Genomic DNA, 22434 nt, shown 5'->3' on the forward strand with positions numbered 1-22434 from the left:
CTGCCATGGGCAGGGTCCCCTTCCACTGTCCCAGATTGTCCCAAGCCCTGTCCAGCCTGGCCCTGGGCACTTCCAGGGGTGGGGCAGCCACAGCATCTCCAGGAAACCTGATTTTTTTTGATTTCTAGACTATTTTCCATAGTGCTGTTAACTTCCTTCTCCAGCTTGCTCTGGGTTTATATTGCATCGCTTCAACCAAAATTGTTTTATTCTATTTTATTCTATTTTTCTACTTTTTTATTCCAGCTTTGTGGAAAATCAGAGGGAGAAGGTTGTTCCTGAAAAACAGACCTAAAGTTTAGATGACAGTAGGAACCTACTGCAAGATTTGGTTCAGCATCACAAGAAACCCCACTGGAGGGATCAGTAAAACACAGATGCTCTCTGGATTTGGCCAACTGCAATTTCTCTCTTCTTTTTTATTACCATTAGAAAAAGAGGCTTAATAATTCATGTCAATGCTTATTTTATGTGGCAAAAGATAGGAGTAATGAATGGGAATAATTTCCAGCCAAGTAAAAATTCTACTAAATAGTTTTGTTCTTTTTTATTAAAAAAGCAGAGTTTAAAATTTCTTTTTAAATACAGTAAAACTTTGATATTTTCCACTGAAGTATATTTGTTGCTTTGGTTTAGTCTGTCAGCAGCTCGTCCTCTATCTTCTAATACTTGCAGAATTTTCTGTTCACGTTTACCAAAACCCAGAAGTTCTTTCAAGGGGATTATAAATGTTTTAATAGGTAGATTTTATATTTTGAGTGGTCTGTGGTGGATGTTGTTGCCATCAGTGGCTCCAAGAAATAAGTTAAATTGTTGTGTGCTGTGAGTTCTGTGTTCATTTGCAAGCAGCTTTTGTTAAAGAAAAAGACAAAAAAAAAAAAAAAAAAAAAAAAAAAAAAAAAAGAAAGGGGAAAAAAAAAGGTCAAGAATTTGTTTTCCTCTTATTTCTGGAAGACGAAGAAGATGAGTGCCTTGATAAAATAGTGTTGACAAGTTCAGCTGTTAACCATATTCTCTTTAAATAATATTTTACATTTTTTTCCTATTTTTTTGTTTTAATATCAGTCTGTAGAAAATCATCGTGGTAAAGCTACATATCCTGCAGGTGAGTTCTGGGAAAAAATAAACAAAAAAAAAAAAAAAAAAAAAAAAAAAAAAAAAAAAAAAAAGATAAAATTCATATTCCCGTGGACCCTGCCACCAGGGAGGCAGGGCGGCTCGGGCGAGGCTTTCGGGGTGTGGTTCACATCAGGGCGATGGGTTTGGAGCCGGGGTTGCTCAGGTAGGAAGGGGACACCGTGTCCAGCTCCATGAAGGCGGAGTAGAGCGTGGTGAGCTGCAGCTCCGGCGCGCTCCCGTGCGCGCTCCCGTGCGCGCTCCCCTGCGCGCTCCCCTGCGCGCCGGGGCCGCCGCCGCCGCTCTCCAGCTGGCAGTGCGAGGGAAAACACTGCGGGGATGATGAAATGAGGACAAGGGGATCCACGGCCAGGCTGTCGTCTTTCAGCTCCTCCCAAAGATTCCCTACAATTAAAAAAAACCAACAAACAAAGCCCCGTGTTGGTTAACGGGATTGCTGGAACCCTGGATGCTGAGAATTTTCAACTGAAAATTGAAATTCCGTGCTGAAAGGCACAGACCCACAAAAAACCCACTGCGTTTGACCTGAAAAGGCTTCCAAAATTGAATTACAGAACTGAGGTTATGGGTGTGTAGCTTGAATAGAAGTGTGTAATATCACAGGGTGGAAAACTTAGAGTTTAAGGTTTATAATATAGCTATATATCTATATCTAATATATCTATCTATCTATCTATATCTATATCTATATCTATATCTATATCTATATCTATCTATCTATATATCTATATCTATATCTATATCTATCTATCTATATCTATATCTATATCTATATCTATATCTATATCTATCTAGCTATATATATATATATAAAATAGCTTATTATATAGCTATTGTATTATAATATGGCTATATATACATATATATACCTATATTGCTATATTGCTATATAAAATATATCAATATATTAATATAGCTATATATATAATTATATATATATAGCAATATAGCTATATATATAATTATATATATATAGCAATATAGCTATATATATAATTATATATATATATATATAAAAGGTAAGATGCAGGTTTTAGGATGGTGGCTCGTTGTTCTTCACCTTCTCCATGGGTTTGGGTGGTATAATGTAAATGGACAGAAAAGTCTCTGCATCTCAGACTTCGGGTGGTTGGTTATTGGGTTAAAAGTAAAAATAATTTAGGTGTCATTTCTTAATTGGATAGTTTAGCCTTAAAAGACCTTGTAGAGAAGGAGAGTGAGCCATTTTGTAGCTTGTTAGTAGAATGCTGTAGAACTCACAACTTGTATAGACAAGAAATAATAAACATTTGAGCCTGAACACAAAATACCATCTTCAATCCCGACCTTGACAGAGGCAGAAAAGAAATTAAAGAATTGACACAGATTGATTCAAATGTCTTTATATTTTCTCTCCATATGTTTTTTAATATTTGTTTTTTTGAATCATTGTGTTGCAGGCGATGTTGGTTATTAAACATTTGTGGAGGTGATCCTAATCTCTTGTGACTGAGGAAGGGGAGAGGTTGTTTAGATGGTTGTTATTTGTCTGTCTCCTTAAATTTAAATCTGGGAGAAAACAGTGTTAACTTAAGAAAATTCTTTCTAAAATTCTGCTAGCAAAGTATATTTACAAAGAATATATGAAAACACCTCAGAAAATACAATTATTTGGGGTGTAGATGCTATTACTGCCTTGGGAAGAGGGAAAGAGCATCCTTTTTAGCAGAGATGTGGAATCAATATTGATAAAAATAAATGCTAACATGTTAATTCAGTTAAATTTATTTGTCTGGGTTTCTTTCACTCAACAATTCTCCTGTAAGAATGGCACTAAATAGTTGTGCTTGAGTAGCTTTCAGTTGAAAATGGGTCTGAACTTAAAGAACACATTCTAAAAACTGTATTGCAGAATTTCATATCAGCAATTGTAACTGCGGGGGGAGCGGGAATGTTTTTTACATTCCTGAATGCAAATCTGTCGCTTCCTTGGGAAACTTTTTGAAGCTTTAACACAAAATTGCATTGCGTTTATATAAAATGTAACCCAGGAAGGTGGGGTTTGTAACAGAGATGTGAAAAAAGGGAGAGAAATGGATCTTGTGGAGGATGGGATGGGATGGGATGGGATGGGATGGGATGGGATGGGATGGGATGGGATGGGATCCATGGGATGGGATCCATGGGATGGGATGGGATGGGATCCATGGGGTGGGATGGGATGGGATGGGATGGGATGGGATGGGATCCATGGGATGGGATCCATGGGGTGGGATGGGATCCATGGGGTGGGATGGGATGGGATGGGATCCATGGGATGGGATCCATGGGATGGGATCCATGGGATGGGATGGGATGGGATCCATGGGATGGGATGGGATCCATGGGATGGGATCCATGGGATGGGATCCATGGGATGGGATGGGATCCATGGGATGGAATGGGGTGGGAGCTAACAAACCTGACTCTCCAAGATAAAAACACCTCCAACACCTACCTTGGAGATCAAAATCAGTGAGGGACGGATTGAGAGCATCGATGTCGTTGCTGAGGTCTCCCTCCTGCAGCAGCGTGTCCTGCACCGTCCTGGCCGGAGAATGCTCGGGCAGCATCTTCATCCCGCAGCTCGGGGGGCTCTGAGCCGGCACTGGGGAATCCTGAGGGATGCTGGGCTGAGTCCGGAGCTGGCTCTGAGCCTCCCCAGCAGGGAACAGGCTCGGAGGCTCGGGCGTGTGCTGCAGCAGCGCCGTGGGCATTTGGGGGAAGCCCTGGGGGGACGCGTAGCAGCCGGGCTGCTGCCCCCCGAGCAGGGCGGGCAGGGGGCTCTTGGCCTGCAGGGCTGCCGAGGCGTGGATGCCGTGAAATCCCTGCGGGATGCCCGAGGAGAGCGAGGGCTCGCACAAGGGATGGGAGTGCGCTGCCATCTGCCTGGAGAGGGAGGCACCTGCAGCGCCCGGGGGGCTGCACGACACCAGGGACGAGCGCAGCTTCTCGCCCTTGTCGCCTATCAGGGTGTCGAGCTCCTCTGGAAAACAAGGGAAAAGTCCGTGGTTGACTTATTCCTGCATTTCTTGCAGCAGGAATTGTGGTGTTACTCAGGAAATGGCAAGGGAAAATCAATGGCTGGCTTATTCCTGCATTTCTTGCAGCAGGAATTGTGGTGTTACTCAGGAAACAGCAAACAGAAGTGCTAGCTCTTACGTATTAAAACATCCAAAGCCTGAAATGTTTGCTTGTAAATGATCATTGCCAAGTGAGTATGTAATAAATTCCACTTTTAAAATGTTGAATACTTAGCAGTTAATCTCAGATTTTATTTGATATTTTGTATTTCAGGGTTCTTTTCCTCACAGAGTGGTTTGGATTGGAAGGGATGTTGAAAATCATCTCATTCCACCCCCCTGCCATGGACAGGGACACCTCCCACCACACCAGGTTGCTCCAATCCCCATCCAACCTTGCTTTTTATCTTAAAGTTTAGTGAGATATCAAGAGAGAGTATTTTCTTGGAGAAGCTTGTTTGTGCTTATCTGTAAATATCTACAAAGCCAGGCCTACTATAATTCTGCTTTTTAATTTTTTAAATTGTTTTGCCAATCAGGAAAAATCCTCAAATGATTTCCTAAATGATGTTTAAATTCTCTTACGGATCTTGGTGAAAAGAAAAATTCTGGGGAGAGCTGTTTGAGAGCTAAAACACCGACAAATGACTGACCTGGCTTTGCCATACTCTTCCTCACAGCAACTGGGTCTTTCCTCTTCCATTTCTGAAGCTCTTCCTGCATCTTATCAATCTTGGCTGGGTTCAGAGCCCACAAACAGCCCTTCCGAGAAGAATTCCCTGACTTGTTCTCAACTTTCTCAAAGCACTTGTTCAAAGATAAATTGTGGCGCACGGAATTCTTCCAACCATCTGGAGCTGTCTGGAGAAACAAACCCAATGTAAGAACAAGCTAAAAAAAAATTTAAAAGCTAAAAAAACAAATTAAAATGTATGTGTATATATATATAACTGTGTTTTGACTGGTGAGGTTACAAGAAATGCTGTTTAAGTTTGTGCCTTCTGCAGTGAGAAACTTGTACGTTAGAGGGAAGCCACAAAAATGTTACAGTCATGTTGTGTGGGAAGAGAGGCATCAGATAAAATAGTAACTGATCTTCTAAGCAAAAAGGTTGTCAGAGACCTGCTGGATCTTTAAGAGTGAATTTGTACATCACAAGAATTAAATGTGTAACAATTCATGTTCTAGAACCAACAAGAAATAGATCAGAATCTATTTTAGAACACCTAGAAATATTTCCAACTGGGTGCTCCCTGGGCTCAAATTCAGTGTCCAGGCAGACTTCAAAGGGGTTTCTCATGCTACTGTAGGTGTGACTTTGTGCTGGCCAATTACATAACCAAATGGTTTAATCACAAGCCCTCCAGATGAGATACAGGTTTCCAGAGCTGATCGCTCATCTCTGTGCTTTGCATTTCCAGCAGCAGAAGCTGGAAGGTTCTTGAAACCTGATCATTCAAATGATTATTTCCTTGTTTGCCAAAAATCCTCATATTTTCTTTTCAATTTCTCATAAGAATTGCAGGAAATGAAACAGCTCTCTGAAATTTGATGATGTTGTCCGTGGCTGTTGATTCATATTCATGGATGCAAATATTTATCATAACTGTTTGTATCAAGCAGACAATTATTAAACAGAGAGCATGAGAAATAAATGTGGGTTTCCACAGTCTTTTTTAAAATGTTAAAAATTATAATTTCCCTCTTAGGTTCATTAAGTTTTTTTTTTTTATTTAAATTTTTTTATTAATACGATCCTTCTCTCATAAAAAGCCAGATTTTTGATAGTTTGATAATTTCTTTAATCATTGTCTAGTCCATCAGACTTCCTCTCAGACCACCTTTTGTAAATCGATCTGAGCCCATTTTGGCTTTCACCAGGCAGACTGTGAATTTTGAACATACTTTGATGAAATTATTTTATCAGGACTTAATTTTTTGTACATGCTTTATAAGGAATGTAAACCCTCTTGTTTTGTAGCTTGTAAAGAACTATTGTGTGGATAAAGCCTTATTGATGAGTTGAGGACCAAATTTAACACACACTTTCTTCATTAAAAAATAAAGAGGTGTGGAATGAAATACATACTATTTACTAAAAGAGAAACTATTTTCCCTTCAGAGCAGCAGAGTTTCTTCCATTTTGGCCCACCTGATGTCAGCATTTCACTATCCTGACTCATGGGTGAGACAACACAAATTGAAACAGAAAGGAGGAAGAGAAGAGAAAAGAGAAGAGAAGAGAAGAGAAGAGAAGAGAAGAGAAGAGAAGAGAAGAGAAGAGAAGAGAAGAGAAGAGAAGAGAGAAGAGAAGAGAAGAGAAGAGAAGAGAAGAGAAGAGAAGAGAAGAGAAGAGAAGAGAAGAGAAGAGAAGAGAAGAGAAGAGAAGAGAAGAGAAGAGAAGAGAAGAGAGAAGACCCCAAACCTTTAAAGCCTTTTCTGCCACAGGGTCATACTAAACATGACAAATCAAATTTTTTTCTCCTTTCCAGATAATATTCAAGCAACTTTCTGGCAGTTCCAAAAGTGAATAAAGCTGTTCCTCCCAGATAAATGACGTATTTAGCTACTGAACAAGCTGACCTGGAAGAATATTCCTGTTTCTTGCCCTGCACAGAGGCTCCACACCCCCCTGTGTACCTAGACAGGATAATTGGTGTTTCTGCTCAGATGGGAGCGGCACGGGCTCCTCAGAGGCTTTCAGAACGTGTGGGGGTGTAAATTAGGAGATGGTTTTAGAAACTGTACAAGCAAAAAGTACATGGATTGATTTTGGAGGCTGCTGCCAGGAGCTGAGCAGGTTCTTGCATTAAATTTGGGATTGCTGAGCTGTGAGAATTTGTTTGCCCAGGTAGGGCTTAACACCCTGAGTGTGTTAAGAGAAAAACCACCAGTTTTAAAAGCAGGTGTGATTGTTAAATGAACCATTTGGCTGCTGGGGCTGCTCTTGAGTAGCTGGAATCTCATGGAATGCTGTGGCTGATTTTGGCCATGGTTGTGTTCAGCATGGATAAAAGTGCAGAATCACAAAATCTGCTGGGGAATCCCAGAATCACCGAGGTGGGAAAAGCCCTCTGAGGTCACCGAGTCCAACCACTGACACTGCCAAGGCCACCACCAATCCATGTCCCCAGGTGCCACATCTACAACCCCCGAGCCCTTCCATCACACCACAGACCTTTCTGCCCTCTCAGCCCACTGGCAACAACTCCAATTAAAAAGATTAAAGCTTTCTGTTAGACTCACTAATCACTAGAAAAAAAAGGAGAAAATTATTGTCCAGCCCCACTGATCCTGACCAGCTCTTGAAGTTTAAAGAGTTCAGTGATCTTGCAAAACCCTTTCTCTTTAAATCTAGGTCTCAAGAGAAGGGAGAGGTACATCAAAGACTAATTCAACTTTAGCTGCGTAGATTTTTTTTTTTTTTAGGACGTAGGAGTTGGATTGCTCTGTTTCAACTAGAAATGAGATTGTTGCATCACAGAAACTAAATTTGCTGTGGCAGCGAATCCCAGTTAATTTGACTCGGCTTGTATCATCCCATGTCTTCCAGCAAGGCTCTGTGTGCACTTGCTCTCTTTTTTTCTCCAACCTAAATTGCTTCCCCTCTCCCTGTTGTATTCTGCTTTTTAGTGAGCACTGGAAGCAGCAGCAAAATGTTCTTGGCTGATTTTTATGTGGTTTTATTTTGCTGAAGACTCTCCAAAAGCAGGGAGGATGGAGGATATAAATTTTTGCCATGTATTGGTAATTCTCTGCTGTAAAGACCAGAGGAGACAGAGATTGATGACTGTAAATGTAATATCTGATTGCTCGTTCTCCCCTGGTTATTTTAAGGATGTTACAGTCAAATACATTTGGCTGCACTTGTAAGTAAAATGCAAAAATAAAGCTACTACAAGATAGGGAATGTTTGGGTAGTACTCCCTGCTCTATTCTTTCCCTACAGCAGTAACATAATTCTCATCAATTTTTAAATGAATTTTAAAAAAAGACTGAGGTTCTGAAAAACCAGGAAGGACCAGGATGGTGACACCTGGAGGAGCCACAGTCCTGAGTCCGAGGGATTCTGCCCATGCTGGCACCAGCAGCTTTATTTGATTTAAAGCTGCTGATTAATTTTATAATCAATTGTGTTGTAAGACAACAACACAATTGATTATAAAATCAATTTTTATTAATTGAGAGAGAATTAATTTCAGTTTGATCTGGTGAATGGACATGCACATGCCTGTAAAAATTATTAATATTCCCACCTCTCTGCTTGAAACTCCTGCTATTTTCCTGTGGATTCCCCTGGGATTTCTAATGGTAGATTTATTTATTGTTTCTCCCTTCTCTTGCTTGTAACAAATGATAGAGTACTTAGTGATTCCTTTGGGAGGAAATCTGGGAGTACAGGAGTGTGATGGATCCTGCCAGTTCTTCCTCTGTGATAATGTGTACTTTTCTTTGCTTACTGACATATTCAGTCTTATTTGTGTGTGTGTGTGTGCTCTATTTATCCTCAGTGTCCAAAACCACTGCAAAATTGTATTGGAACATTTATTTTTCATTATTCTCAGTGTTCCTTTATTAGAAATGTTTGAACTGCCTTGCTGTGGCTGTTTTAAATTTCCCTTGATTGCTGCAGGGCTCTTTGCAATAGGAAACAGGACAGACTCACTGGCTTTATTTTCATTTTTGGGCCTTGCTCACAGCTGAGCTCACCCACTGTGGACTTCAGTGAGGTGCTTTTGAAGAATCAGCAGAAAAAAAAAAAAGCCCTGAGTGGAGCAGCACTTGATGATTCCATTCCAATCTTAACTAATCCTCCTGCTCTTGGCTCCCTGTGCTGAGTGAGCATTTCCCACTGCCACTCCAAGAGTGGGGAGCCATTCCCTCCTAGCAGGGATCCAAATTTCAGTGCTGCTGCTGCAAACCATCCACCCTTTCCCTGCCCAGCTCAGCGTGTCATTATGAGCTTAGTGCATTATCACACCTGACACTTTTCTTTGTGCAGGGCATGCAGGGGATGCTGTTGCCCAAGATGAATTAATATCCCAGCTCCAGGATGAAGTGAAATAACCTGGAATTCTCTGCTTCCACACCAGTGCAAAGGTGCTGCTGGTGGCAGAGGAAGCTACAAGACCAGTTCTGCCTGTATTTGAGATCTGAGTGGAAGCAGTGAATGTGTTTTTTAAATTATTTACCCTTTTTATGGGCTGCTCGTGAGGAATGGTCACTGTTATGCACACAAGCTCACAGCTGGAACAGTTCTTAATACCTTCTTGAGTTAAATATTACCACATTTCACATTTCTGCCTAGGTGCAAAAGGCTGGGTGGCTTGTGATCATGGGAGGATGTAGTGTGTAATTGATTTGGTATTAATCTCCAAAGAAATAATCTCTTTTCATAGCTGGAATCCCATCCCTTACTCCCTCTGCTGACAGATAAGCTTAGAGGGAGATTCCCCTCCCCACCCCTGTGGAACTCACCTTAAAGTAAGGGAAGTGTTCCGTCATGAAATTGTAAATCTCACTGACTGGCAAACTCCCTGTCTTGCTGTTTTTGAGAGCCATGAAGATCAGGATGCTTTAGGGAGAGAAAAAAAAAAAAGCATTTTAGCCTCTTCTGCCTGACTCCTCACAACCAAAAATAGATGATTTTTTGCACTGTGTGTAATTATTCTGACTTTCACTGTCACAGCACAAATACAAAGATGATTTTATGTTTCCACTCAGTTGTTAACAACAATCTCCTAACTTCTCCAAGCTCATCTAGAAGGTCCAGCCTGGGTTTAAAATAAAAGAATATGGAAAGTAGAATCAAGACCTTCAAATCCTGCTGGTGTGTAGTTATTGAAGGTTTTGTTTGACTGGTGAAGGCCACAAAGAGAAGCAAACTGACAGTGACAGAGGGATAATTAAAATTTAATTGTCTGATCTACTTTAGGGGCTAAACCCATGTGGTGACTGCCATAGCTGATACATTTTCAAGGCATTTCCTTGCTCCAGTAACTGGGGAAAAAATAAGTTTTCATACAACAGACAACTAAGTAGCACCAGTCTTGTGCTGATGAAATTCGCAACACTTAAAATTTTGCATTAGAGAAACGTCTCACATTTTTTTTCTTTGGGGAGTGATCAGGACTGTTCCCCTGCTTTACAACACTTAATTTCTCTGTGCCTTGGCTGGCCCCAGAGCCTGGAACGTTTTGTGATCCACAGGGACAGGACAGCACACCCCGGGAACAAGACAAATAGAGCGGACGTGTTGTTGCAAACGATGCTGGCAAGAGGCCAGGGGGGAACAGGGTATTTCCTGTAAGGTGAGGGCTTGGAAAAATATTGGATTACCTGTAGGAGTAGATGGGTTTGGGGAACAGAGGCTGCTGAGATTCTTGGCTGCTCTGAGGAGCAATCCTTTGGTAGGGGTAGTGCGAGGAAGCGATGTAAGTCACGGGGTAGCTGCCTCCTGAGGGGTACTGGGGGGACAGCAGAAATGTTATTTACTTTAGCAACAAACCCCCCAAGTTATTCCCTAATAACTGCATTATTTCTGAGGATACTGTATGGGAAAAAGTATTTTCTTTATTGCCTGCTATGAGGAGCTGTGTCCTATTAATTGTCCCCACATAATTCTTAATTTTATAGACCTAAAGCTTATCTCCCTCCAGCCATCTCTTTTGAAGCACTTCAGCCTCCCCTGAACATGCACACAAATAATGAATGATGTCATTTTACTCACATTAAAACCACCAGAGTAAAAAGCTTCAATGTTCACCTTATAAAAACCAGCTGAGGAAGTAAAGCTGCTAAAATGTAGGAAGAAACAGGGAAGTTTTGCCTGAGCCTTATTTGGGTTTGTGTGGTTTGTTTTGGGGTTTTTTTTGCCTTTTTCTTTAGGTGGAGAGGGTACAGAAAGGCAAAAATTGAAAGCATATAATATCTGCTCCTAAGGGAATAGCATCCCAAAACCTCTATTAAAATCACTGTTACTGTGCAAGGCAGGGAAAAACCCAACAAACAACAAGAACTTTAATGGATGCACCAGAATATATTTAAGATGAATGCATTATTATGGAATAAGTCAGTGATGTCATTCCAGGGGTCAGGAGAGCAGCATATGAGACATTTTTGGGGTGGTTTCACACTGCCTGTCTCGTGCTGAAGCTGTTGGGCTGCTCCCTGTCTGTTCCCCTAGAGTCAAATCCAAGGAAAACACTTCTCCACAGGGCCAGGAATTCTTGTGCTGTTAACCACCACCTCAAGTGACTTTTCCACTCCATTTTCTGAATCAGGAATCTGAAAAGAATAGCCAAGACCCCTAAAATCAGACAACATTTATGCCACTCTTGCCCTGGGATCAGCCACAGAAGCTCCCTGAGGAATGCTGACCTATCTCTCCAGGAGATCTCTAAGCCTGTCCCAAGACACATTGAAGTGATGGGATCACCAGGATAAAAAACCAGGTGAAAGATGAAATGAACCACCCAGGCAGCCTGGATTGCACCAAAGCTTCCATAGATTTGTCCTCAATTTTTTAAACACGGCCCTTGGTCTTTTTATTTTCTGAATATTCCACATTACCCCTCAAATTACAATTTAAACCTGCTGCAAAGAGACTGTCAGGAGCAAAGGAGCATGACTCAGTGTAGATAAGATAACATCAGCTGGCTCTCTGGGAGAGAGGAATTTCTGCCTCTTCCAGATGAATCTTTCCAGATGCCAGGGGTGAGGACATGGCCAGAATTAGAAGTCCTGTCACACACTATTAAAAAATCTACCTGGATGCCTTCCCTGGTACTCAAAGGTTGCTGAGCCCTGTCCTGGTGTTTCACTGCTCAGCTCCAGCAGTCCTGTGCCATGAGGTTTGTGTGGTTCCTCTGGAAAATTATCATGTAGCTCTCAAGACTCATTGGGAAAAATCCCTTGGACATCTCCTTAGTTTCTAATTCTAATTCCTTTATTTTTTTGGATTGATAGTTTTGATTGCTCTTGGTCTTTGTTCTTAAAACAACAAAATATTCTCAGTTTATTTATTTATTCTGTACTCTGAATAATTGATGTCATTTTCTCAGTAATTTTATGCTGGCTGCTGGAGTTTTTCTTGCCTGTTTGCTTTTATCTTCCTAACACTGAACTGCCTGAAATGGAATGTGGAAAACCAGACTGAATAGACTCAGTTGTTTGCATGGTGAAAGAAATGAAATGTACATAATTAATCATGTCCTGCCTTGTTAAACTAAATATTGGGCACAATTAGAGTCTCCAGAACAGCCATGAACTAATTTTTGTGTGCACTGTGGTGCTCCCTGCCTTGTGCACTGGCTGCAGATTTCCCCCCAAGAGCAGAAAACCGGGCAATTCCTACAATAATTCTGATTTTTACAGGTTTTGGTGGCTCTTTGAAAGGAAACATCCCTAAGATAGGGCTGCTTTTGATGTCACCATGAAAGGCCAGACCTGGGCGTTTTAGGGATTATTTCTGTTTTATTGGTTCCGTGAATCCTTTTTGAGGGAAGGGAGGCTGGGGAATGGGCTGGAATGACAGGCTGGAGCTGGTTTTACAGTCTCCCTTGGCATGAAAGGTGTTTTATGGTGGGTGGGTGAGTGACTCCAGCCAGTGTCTGCTGCTCACTCGGGTCAATAATAACTCATTTTTCTTCTGAGTCACCACTTCTGCTGTGTCCAGCCAAGGGGAAGGTGAGGCTGTTTTATCTTCTGCACAAAATTAATGAAGGGGCTGAACCCCTCTCATCCCTCTAATGAAAACTGGGGCTCAGCTGGAACATCCTCCACTCCAGGGCCCGTTCTCCAGAGTGGAACTTCCTTGGAGTGATTGAACTTGCACTGCCCCATTCCAGCTGGAAATGTAAAGAGTTAATAATGGGGCTGCTCCATGCAGGAGAGGTTATTCCACTTTTCTCAGCTGCATCTCAGCTCTTTTCATTTCCCAGCGTGTGATTATGGCACAGGGGTAGCAATTCTACCTCTTTTACCTCTTACAGCTTTTTAAATTATTATTTTTTTTAAATTTTATTTTATTCCTGAGCAGTAGAACACATTGCCAGACTTTTTCTACATTAACATTAAGCACAGGTATTGAAAAGTCTGACAGAAACCTGCTGCACTTCAGAGATTTTGTCCCAGTGCCAGCCTGCAGGTGGATGGAGGATTTTCCTCTTGGTGCCTGTTGGGTCTTGCCTGGCAGCTCCCAGGAGTTTTTAATCTGGAGGTTTTTTGGAATGTGCTCAGTACAGAAACAGCACTGCTGTCAAAGCAGCAGGGACAGGGGAAAGGTGCCTGCTGCAGAATGGGTAAAGAAATTAAGAATATTCCATGAATTCACAAGATAAGTGGGGTTTCTGCACACAGAAATGGAGTTTTTACAGTGAGTGAGATATATGGAGCTGTCACATACCCACAATAGTTTATACTTGCAGCAGAAATTTTTTTGGCAACATTTTGGGACCATTTTCTTCTAAATTAACAATAAAGGATTTCTAAGTCAGGATGGTAGTGCAATGTCACATTTTATTATATTTATATTTATATTTGTATTTGTATTTGTATTTATATTTATATTTGTATTTGTATTTATATTTATATTTATATTTATATTTATATTTATATTTATATTTATATTTATATTTATATTTATATTTATATTTATATTTATATTTATATTTAGTTTATTTTAATTTTTAAAATTTATTATCTTTATTTTTATTACTGTCAGTTATACTTCAGGCGAATAATTTTTCTCTTGGGTGATGTAAGAGGCAAAATGTTTCAAAAGAGATGTGTGTGCTATCAAGCACAAGGAAAGTGAACATAATTTTCCTATTCCAATTTTACTTCAAAATATTTTTTTCTATGGTTGGTCTGAATTGTAACAATCTATTTAGGTTTTTTTTCCTGAAATTAAAGGAACTTAAGTTAAAGGAAGTTAGTGTGTCACTCTAGGACACACAGTTAATTAAGATCCTGAAATATCGAGAGTTATATTAATAATTTATCTGGCTTCAAAGCAAATTTTCTTGAGTGTAATGGTGAAAATACAAATACCCAGTACCAAGATTCCACTTCTACAAGTTTTGGTTTGTTTTTTTCCCCCCTCCTTTTTCTTAATGACCATTTTAAAGTGCATTTAGCTGTGGTTCTTTTTAGATCTTATAAACAGACTGTAGGCATACAAACACAACCCTGCAAACCCAGAAATTGAAAGATATTTTTAAATCCTTAAAAAAATATGATTACCACAATTTTTGTACCATTTGAGTGCGAAAGATGAGAGATTTTGGTGCTGACCTGATGGAAAGGGTGAGAGGAGCAATACATCTGCTGCACCTGGGGCTGGTAGCAATACAAACCAGGCTGCCCTTCCAGGGGGGATGTCCTGAGCTTCATGTCTGAGTCCTGCTGCAAAACAGCCAAGGAAGAGTGATCAGAGAAAACAGCTGGATTTGGAACAGGATAATCAGCCCCCGTCTGGATTTGCCTTCGTTATGTTGAGTTTTGGGGGCTTAATTGTGTTTTGGTAAGGGTGAACAGAAGTTGGTTCATGTTTCAGTGGCAGATCTGGGATGAGCCATCCCTGGGAAAGGCCAAGGCCAGGTTGGAGCACCTGGGACAGTGGCAGGAGGTGACACTGGATCATCTTTAAGGTCCCTTCCAACCCAAGCCACTCCGTGATTCCATGAAGACACGAACCAATTCCTGTATTTCCACAACTACAACTCGAAAAAAGGAAATCCCAGCCCACATTCCAATGCAGAAAACGTCAGGCCCTGTTTATATTTTTATTTTTTTCTCCCTGCACACACAAACCACACACTCCAGCTGTCATTCCTCACAAGTGTCTCCCTCGTTTTTCATTCTCCCTGATTTTATCTTGCAGGCTGGCAGTGCCTCAGCTGCCTCTGGAATTTTGGCATTAGCTGGAGGGTGAGGTCTGTAATGCACAGGAAAGAGGTGGCAGAGAAAAAATCACACTGGGCTGGCTACTGGGTTCAACCAAGATGCAGGAAATGTGTAAAAATTGAGGAATTCGGTGAGAATCTTGTGTTTTCAGGAATCCAATAGCACTTATCCTTCTGCTTTAAAATATTGCCAGTTTTAATGACATTTTAGTCTGTCTAAAAATATTAATAAATAAATATATATACACATTATTTCTTATATATATATTATATATCAGGCATGTAGTATATCTAATAAATATAAAAATATTCAGTATTTTTATGTTATATTATTAGAAGCACAAATTAGACTTCGTTTGACATCCACTACTAATAAACATCAGTGTTATCTTGGTGACCACCAGATGAAGATTTTCAGAAATCCCAATTTTCCTGCAGCATGGAAGTGATTTAAAAGTGGGAAGTTGGGTTCTGGTTAAACGTGCTTGTAAAGGGATCCTGCTCTGCTGCCTTTGCATCCTGCAGCCCAGGGATTTGGGAAGAAAATGGGAATTATTTTTTTTTCATCAGCTGCTCACAGGTTTTGCAGCACTGAACTCCTCTGACCTAGATGAGTGTTTATCCAGGAAATAAGAGATTTAGATCAATTTCCTCCTTAACCTGGATGGCTTCAATCCCCAGGTATGTTCCCTGACAACATCTCTCCATTCCCCTGGTCTTAATCCAATTAAGGCTTTTTTTTTTTTTAAACTCCTCTTTCATTTGGTAGCCCTGAATTCCTCCTCTCCCAGCCATTCAGAACCAGCTCAGGGCTCTCCTCTGGCAGGTGGAGTTGTTCTTTCTGGCTGCAGGAGATGATCAAGATGCACTTTGCACCTTGGATCACAGCAGAGATATTGTGGAGACACTGGAGGGTAATTTAATTTGCTTTTCAGGGATCTCTGCTGCCCTAAATAGGCAGCTGCCTCCATCTAGTATTGAAATCAGCCCAGGTAACTTTGCACTGCACATATAAACAGAGCTGATATTTATTTTTGGTGGGACTCATGTCTTGGAGTTTCTCTTTTATTTGCACTGAGAAAAGTGCAGGTGAGCTGTTGGACTAAATCTGCTCCACATCCTCATCCTTGAAAATGCATGTTTTGTGAAAAAAAAAAAAAGTTTTGTGAAGTTCCGTCTCTAGAAAACACCAGACGATGACAAATTTGGACATTTAGGATTCGTGTACCCTGTCTGATGGAAAATCATTTGTCCTTGTGCCTCTTTCTGAGGATTGTTTGAGGAAAAGCCCAAAAAACAGAGAATTTGGCCAAATCAACACGGATATGTCTAAATCTTCTTTTCCTGAGCTTTACCCTGTAGCCTGACAGAGCAACAACCACCAACGTAGCCACCACAACAAAAAAAAATCCTTCCAAAAGCACGTTTGTACCACCAAAACCAGGGAAAACAGCAGCAAACCCCCACTGACCATGACCTGGGAGCCGTGCTCCTGCCCCGTGGTGCCGTACTGGAGGCTGTTAATCCTTCCAAAAGCACATTTTTACCACCAAAACCAAGGAACACAACAGCAAACCCCCACTGACCATGACCTGGGAGCCGTGCTCCTGCCCCGTGGTGCCGTACTGGAGGCTGTTAAACCTTCCAAAAGCACATTTGTACCACCAAAACCAGGGAAAACAACAGCAAACCCCCACTGACCATGACCTGGGAGCCGTGCTCCTGCCCCGTGGTGCCGTACTGGAGGCTGTTACACCACGGCTGCTCCGCTGAGATATTTGGGATGTGGGTGGGAAACACCTCCGGCTCCTCCGCGCCCGCAGAGCCCGGCAGAGCCTCGAAGCCATCGATGCTCCTGTGGCTTTTGAAGGCAGAAGCTTCTGGTGGCAGGGCCTGGTGAGCCTCCTGGAAAGCATCCTCGCTGATCTGCCTCTTGTAAGGGTGGAAGGGGTTCCTGCTGCTCTTGAGGAAGCGCTCGTAGCTGCTGGTGTTCTCCTCGTAGCTGCAGCGCCGGAATTTCTCGGCGCTGAAGGACGCCCGGAATTTGTTCTTGCCACAAGGGATTCCTTGGCTGGCAGGGAACCTGCCCTGGATGGGGTCCTGGCATGGGGAAGCAGGGCTGGGGCTGGAGGAGGATTCCGAGCTCGTCCTTTCCGTCCTGGTGTCCGGCTCGTAGGGTTGGCAGCTGTAGCTGGGGTTATCCTGGGGTGGGATATTGATATTTGTTTATGTAAGGTCAGGATTGAAGTCTGAGCAAATATTTTATTATTTATTTTATTATATTATTTATAGAAATTTAAAAATATAAAATTTCTATTTTATTTGCATTAAAAGATGCGATGGAATGTTGACATTTATTTATTTAAGTTTGAGCAAATATTTTATTATTTTAATTGTCTAAGTTATTTATTCATATAAATTTTAAAATATAAAATTTATATTTTAATTACATTAAAAGTTTTGATGGAATATTGACATTTATTTAAGGTTAGGATTGAAGTTTGAGCAAATATTTTATTATTGTCATTGTCTAAGTTATTATTGGCTAAGTTATTTTCATTGTCTAAGTTATTCTATTATTTTTATTTATTTATAGAAATTTTAAAATATAACCTTGATATTCTAATTACATTAAAAGCCGTGATGCAATATTGACATTTATTTATTTAAGGTTAGTATTTAAGTTTGAGTAGATATGTTATTATTTTCATTATTTAAGTTATTTATTTATAGAAATTTTTAAGTTGACATTTATTTATTTAAGGTTAATATTTAAGTTTGAGCAAATATTTTGTTATTGTAATTGTCTAAGTTATTTACTTATAGAAAATTTTAAAATATAAAATTCATATTTAAATTACATTAAAAATGCATTTTTCATGGTAAGTATGAAATTACCACCACCTGCATGCCAGAAAAAATCTCAAGGATTTTCTGGTTGCTTGGTATCCAAAACTCTTCATCAATTAATTAATAAAAGCAAGACCAGGTTGGACTGGGCTGTGAGCAGCCTGGTGTGGTCAGTGGCATGGAACTGGATGATCTTTAAGTCCCTTCCAACCCAAACCACTCATAAAACCAAACTGTCCTTGAAAAACAAGGACACCTCGACTCCGCTCTGCGCATTTCAGGGAAAAGCTGAGGAAGATCCAGTGATGAAAGATTAAAGGACGGGAATGTGATGAGTGCAGGTCGCCTGCAAGTTTGGTCAAACCAGCTTGATCTCATCCCCTGCTGGGCTCCCAGATCTCAACATTGCATCACTTCCCCTCATTAAGGCGGCCACATCTCGGGTTTCTGTGTTGAGATGACCCCGAGGTGTTAGAAATTCTTTTTCCCAGCCCCACAACCAAAGAAGAAGTTGAGATTCGTCAGTTCTGCTTTTCAAGGTTGTTTATTTTTCCTTATTTATTACATTCTTTCCCTGACCTGCTGAGATCTGTCCTGCAGGTCGGGTTGTGGCACAGTGCCTGCCCTTGGGGTGGTGTTAACTTTTTATACTAAGAACTACTTTATTTATATATTACTTTATTTACAATAAATTTCCAATACATTTTACCTATGTTAGACAGTCTATGTCTACTTTACACCAATCCAAAAGTGTCACCATCACAGCAGAAGGTGGAGGACAGGAAGAAGGAGAAGAAGGAGAAGAAGGAGTAGAAGGAGAAGAAGGAGAAGAAGGAGTAGAAGGAGTAGAAGGAGAAGAAGGAGTAGAAGGAGTAGAAGGAGAAGAAGGAGAAGAAGGAGTAGAAGGAGAAGAAGGAGAAGAAGGAGAAGAAGGAGTAGAAGGAGTAGAAGGAGAAGAAGGAGTAGAAGGAGTAGAAGGAGTAGAAGGAGTAGAAGGAGAAGAAGGAGAAGAAGGAGTAGAAGGAGAAGAAGGAGTAGAAGGAGTAGAAGGAGTAGAAGGAGTAGAAGGAGAAGAAGGAGTAGAAGGAGTAGAAGGACAGGACACGACACGCCCAGATTCCTTTATCTTGCCTCTTGAACCCCTATTCTAAATCCCCAAAATTCTACTTTTTCACCCCGTGACAAATTACCTATCATTCTGCTCAAACTCTTGTGGCTTGTAAATCTTCACACAAAGTTGGTAATTTTTTCCATGGGCTAAAATCGAAGGCACAGGTGTTTTTGACTCCATGCCAAGGTCTCTGAGCCCCTTGCCAGGGTCTCCAATCCCCCAGGGCAGGCAGAGGAATGTCCTGGCTTCTGACAGCCACACTCATTTGGAGACACAAGACAGCCCTGGGCAGACACTCCAACCTCCCTGTGTCATCTCCTCCCCTCCCTCCTGCTCCTCAGAAAACAGCAGCTGCTGAAGTGCTCTTTGATCTGGAGCAGAAAGGCTGGAGCAGGGCTGCAGGCTGGGTCCTGGCACTGAAAATCTGCATATTTCCCTGACATCAGGGATGAGCAAACACTGGGAAGGAGGAGGACTTTGAGAGGACACACAGCAGGCAGGAGCAGGAGGATGTGCCCAGGGAGAGGGAATGGAATGTCCTGTGCTCCACAAAAAGGCAGGCCAGATTAATGAGCACTCCCTTTCTCCAAATCTGAGAAATCTCACAGGAAAAATCAGAATAAATCCAGTTCTTTCTGCAGGGGAGCACAGCACAGCTTTCCCAGTCATTTTAAGGAATGGAACAGAACATTCAGCTGGAGTTTAAGATTAGCTGAGCAGCACAACTCAGGTTTCTACCCTTCAGGAATAAAACTTCCAGTATTTGCTCTGTCACTAGTAGGTTTGGTGAGATTCAGCAAGAGCTGAATGTTTATTTTGATCTTTAAAGTAAGAGAACAGGCCTGGGCCAGTTTTACTCACGCTCTGCTGAACTGGGGATATTGAATCCCCCTGTGCCTTCATCAGGTCCTGCTGGTCCCTTTCCAGAGTGTCCGAGGGAGAAAATTTAATATTGGACTGGTCCTGGAGTAGCGAAACCATCACCAAACCCACGTCAGACAGGAATCCTGTGAGGGCAAAAATCAAATTACAATGAGCACTTTTTAAAACTTGAACTGTGAGACAAACCCCTTGTTGGGTGCGCAGGCTGGGATGTGCAGCTGGAGCCATCCTGAGGAATTCCTGATTCAGTGGAATTGTTTTTTAGCTCTTAAAGAAATGTTCTGTAAATGCAATTCCAGTGAAGATGTGATATGGGGTTTCTGTGGATTCACCACATAATTTTTATAAAAATAAACACTTTGGTTTCTATAGGATCATAAATTTATGAAAATGTACTGGTTTGGGGTTATGAAAATTTAGCAGTGTCACTTTATTGAGAGATTGGGATATAAATGCACCCAGTTGTTTTCAGAGGGACTATACTAAAAAAAAGGATATTCTTCTATCATTACTCAGACTGATGGCTACAACACACTTATATTTTAATTTTGGTTTTTATTAGTCCCAACCCCTTCAGCCTTTCTGTTCTGGTTTGCATGACTTAAATGTATCTGAGATATGTAAATGACTTCATCATTCCATCCCTGTTGTTGTTAGTTAGATCTCCTCTCAAGTTCCCAATCTTTGATCTTTGGATGTAGGAGCCATATCTGATGGTGTTCTTTGGATGAAAAGGAATAAATTTAATCTTCTGGTCTTTTGTTTTCCTTGCTCACTGTAAACTTAGAGTAAAACAAAAGTAGAACATGCATCCTTTTATGCCATGCACCAAGTATTGTAGCTACATAAAGGTGTTCATGCTCATAATTTCAATTTCAGGTGAACAAATCAGGAAAAAAACACTTTAATTCAAGAGTTAATCTGCCAGGTCTTTGCCACGTGTTGAAATAGCTGCTAGGTAAATATCTAAGGGGTTTGTTAGGTTTGCTTAACAAAGATATACCACCTAAAAATGTGGAAACCCTTTTTTGCCTTTATAGTTCAAAGAGAAATCTGTATTTATGATGAGCAAAACTGCACTGCCCGGGGGGATGGAGCACAATGGGGCTTGGAAATCAAGCAGGAGACCTGTAGTAGTACATCAGGGAAAAAAAAATGATGTGAGATAGAGTTCAGAACGTCTCAGGCTCTTCTCCCAGTGGCTTGACTGGAGGCTGATGAGGAGAGAGATTCCTCATCTTGAAAGAGGCAGGTGGGAAAACTGTCAGCTGGGAAAGAGATGTGAGTGTCTATTTGTAATTTGTAATTTGTGAGTGCTCCACACTGGCTGCCCTCCCAGTGCTGCTTCCCCACTTATCTTCAGGTTATACAAAGCTGTCTCTGACCTCTCTTTTATACTGCAATTTTTCAGCCCAGCTGCCTCATTTGTGGTCTGGAGCATTAGAGTTTTATTAAAAGCTTTTGCACAGTACAGTTCTTGCCTGGTGGCTTCTGCATTGTGAGAAATTTTCCCAAATCCTTTCTGAAAGCAAAGGGAATTTGTCAGGGTTGTTTGAAAAATCTATACAAGAGGCCCAGAAAACCAAATCAGTCTGACACCTTTGCCAGGTTCTGTTGATAAATTGCATTTTGGTAGGAAAGGAGGAGTCTTAGTCACATTTTACACTATAAAAATTTCCCCCAGTGTAGGGAAACTTTCATTTATTAAATAAGAAGCAGCCACAGGGAAGGTATTTTTCCTTTTTTACTGTTAAATAAGAAGCAGCCTTAAACAGTGTTGGGCTGACAATCTGTACTGAGGGGTGGTTTTGGAATGTCTTTGTCAGGAACCCATCCTGGAGGATCTCCCATGTGGGGATAAATCCCAAGGTACAATCCCAGTGCTGCTTTCAGTTCTCACACTGGCACCTCAGTAAAAGCAGCAGCTCCGGGTTCTGCTCATCCTGGAACGTTGTGGAAATGTCTTGCTGGGAGAGAAAAACCTCTGGCCATATACTTCTGATTTTTATTTTATTCTTGGAGTCCAAACTTCTCACTTCAAAAGCCATTTTTAGCCTTGCTGGTGTGTCTCACAGCAGGTTGCAAATGTAGATCAGTTTAAACTGCCAAATCAACATACTGAAAAATCTTTTTGCTGTCACTGTTCATTATTTTTTTAATGTCCCTTAGAGACATTCTATTTTGTTAAAAGAACACGTAAAAAAAAACCAACCAACAAACCAAAACCCACAAAAAAACAACAACAAAAAACCCCAAACCAAAACAAAAACCAACTCAAAACCGCTTTGCATTGTTAACATAGACTTTAGCAAAGAGAAATCACAACACTCACTGACAAATCTTCTTAAAGAGCAGAAATTACAGCCAGGGGAGGTTGCCAATAATCAGGATTACAATAAATCATTTGCAACAAACTGTTCCTGGGAGACAGAGCTTAAGGAAGTTGTGGGTTGCCTGGATGTAGGATGTGCTAAAGCAAACAATGATGCTTTGATTTGGAGAGAGG

General features: G+C 41.0%; 1 protein-coding gene across 1 annotated transcript; it reads right to left on the reverse strand.

The window, feature by feature from the left end:
- Positions 1–915: 915 nt before the first annotated feature.
- On the reverse strand, positions 916–22349 carry FOXN1 (forkhead box N1). Its single transcript, XM_064394911.1, has 9 exons — positions 22261–22349; positions 19908–20053; positions 16787–17287; positions 14475–14585; positions 10518–10645; positions 9657–9753; positions 4832–5039; positions 3614–4141; positions 916–1521 (listed from the first exon to the last, which is right to left on the reverse strand). Exons 2-9 carry the CDS (start codon positions 20025–20027, stop codon positions 1244–1246), a joined length of 1971 nt encoding a protein of 656 aa, XP_064250981.1. The 5' UTR covers positions 20028–20053; positions 22261–22349; the 3' UTR covers positions 916–1243.
- Between the last annotated feature and the right edge of the window lie 85 nt (positions 22350–22434).

The sequence above is a fragment of the Passer domesticus genome, chromosome 19 (assembly GCF_036417665.1).
Source record: "Passer domesticus isolate bPasDom1 chromosome 19, bPasDom1.hap1, whole genome shotgun sequence".
NCBI classification, from domain to species: Eukaryota; Metazoa; Chordata; class Aves; order Passeriformes; family Passeridae; genus Passer; species Passer domesticus.

Coding starts and splice junctions, on each gene's coding strand:
- FOXN1 (XM_064394911.1), bottom strand. CDS start 20,027: ATGGTTTCGCTACTCCAGGACCAGTCCAATATTAAATTTTCTCCCTCG. Junction 9,754..10,517: donor AAACCCATCTACTCCTACAG/GTAATCCAATAT, acceptor CTCTCCCTAAAG/CATCCTGATCTTCATGGCTC. Junction 5,040..9,656: donor AACACTTCCCTTACTTTAAG/GTGAGTTCCACA, acceptor TTGTTTCTCCAG/ACAGCTCCAGATGGTTGGAA.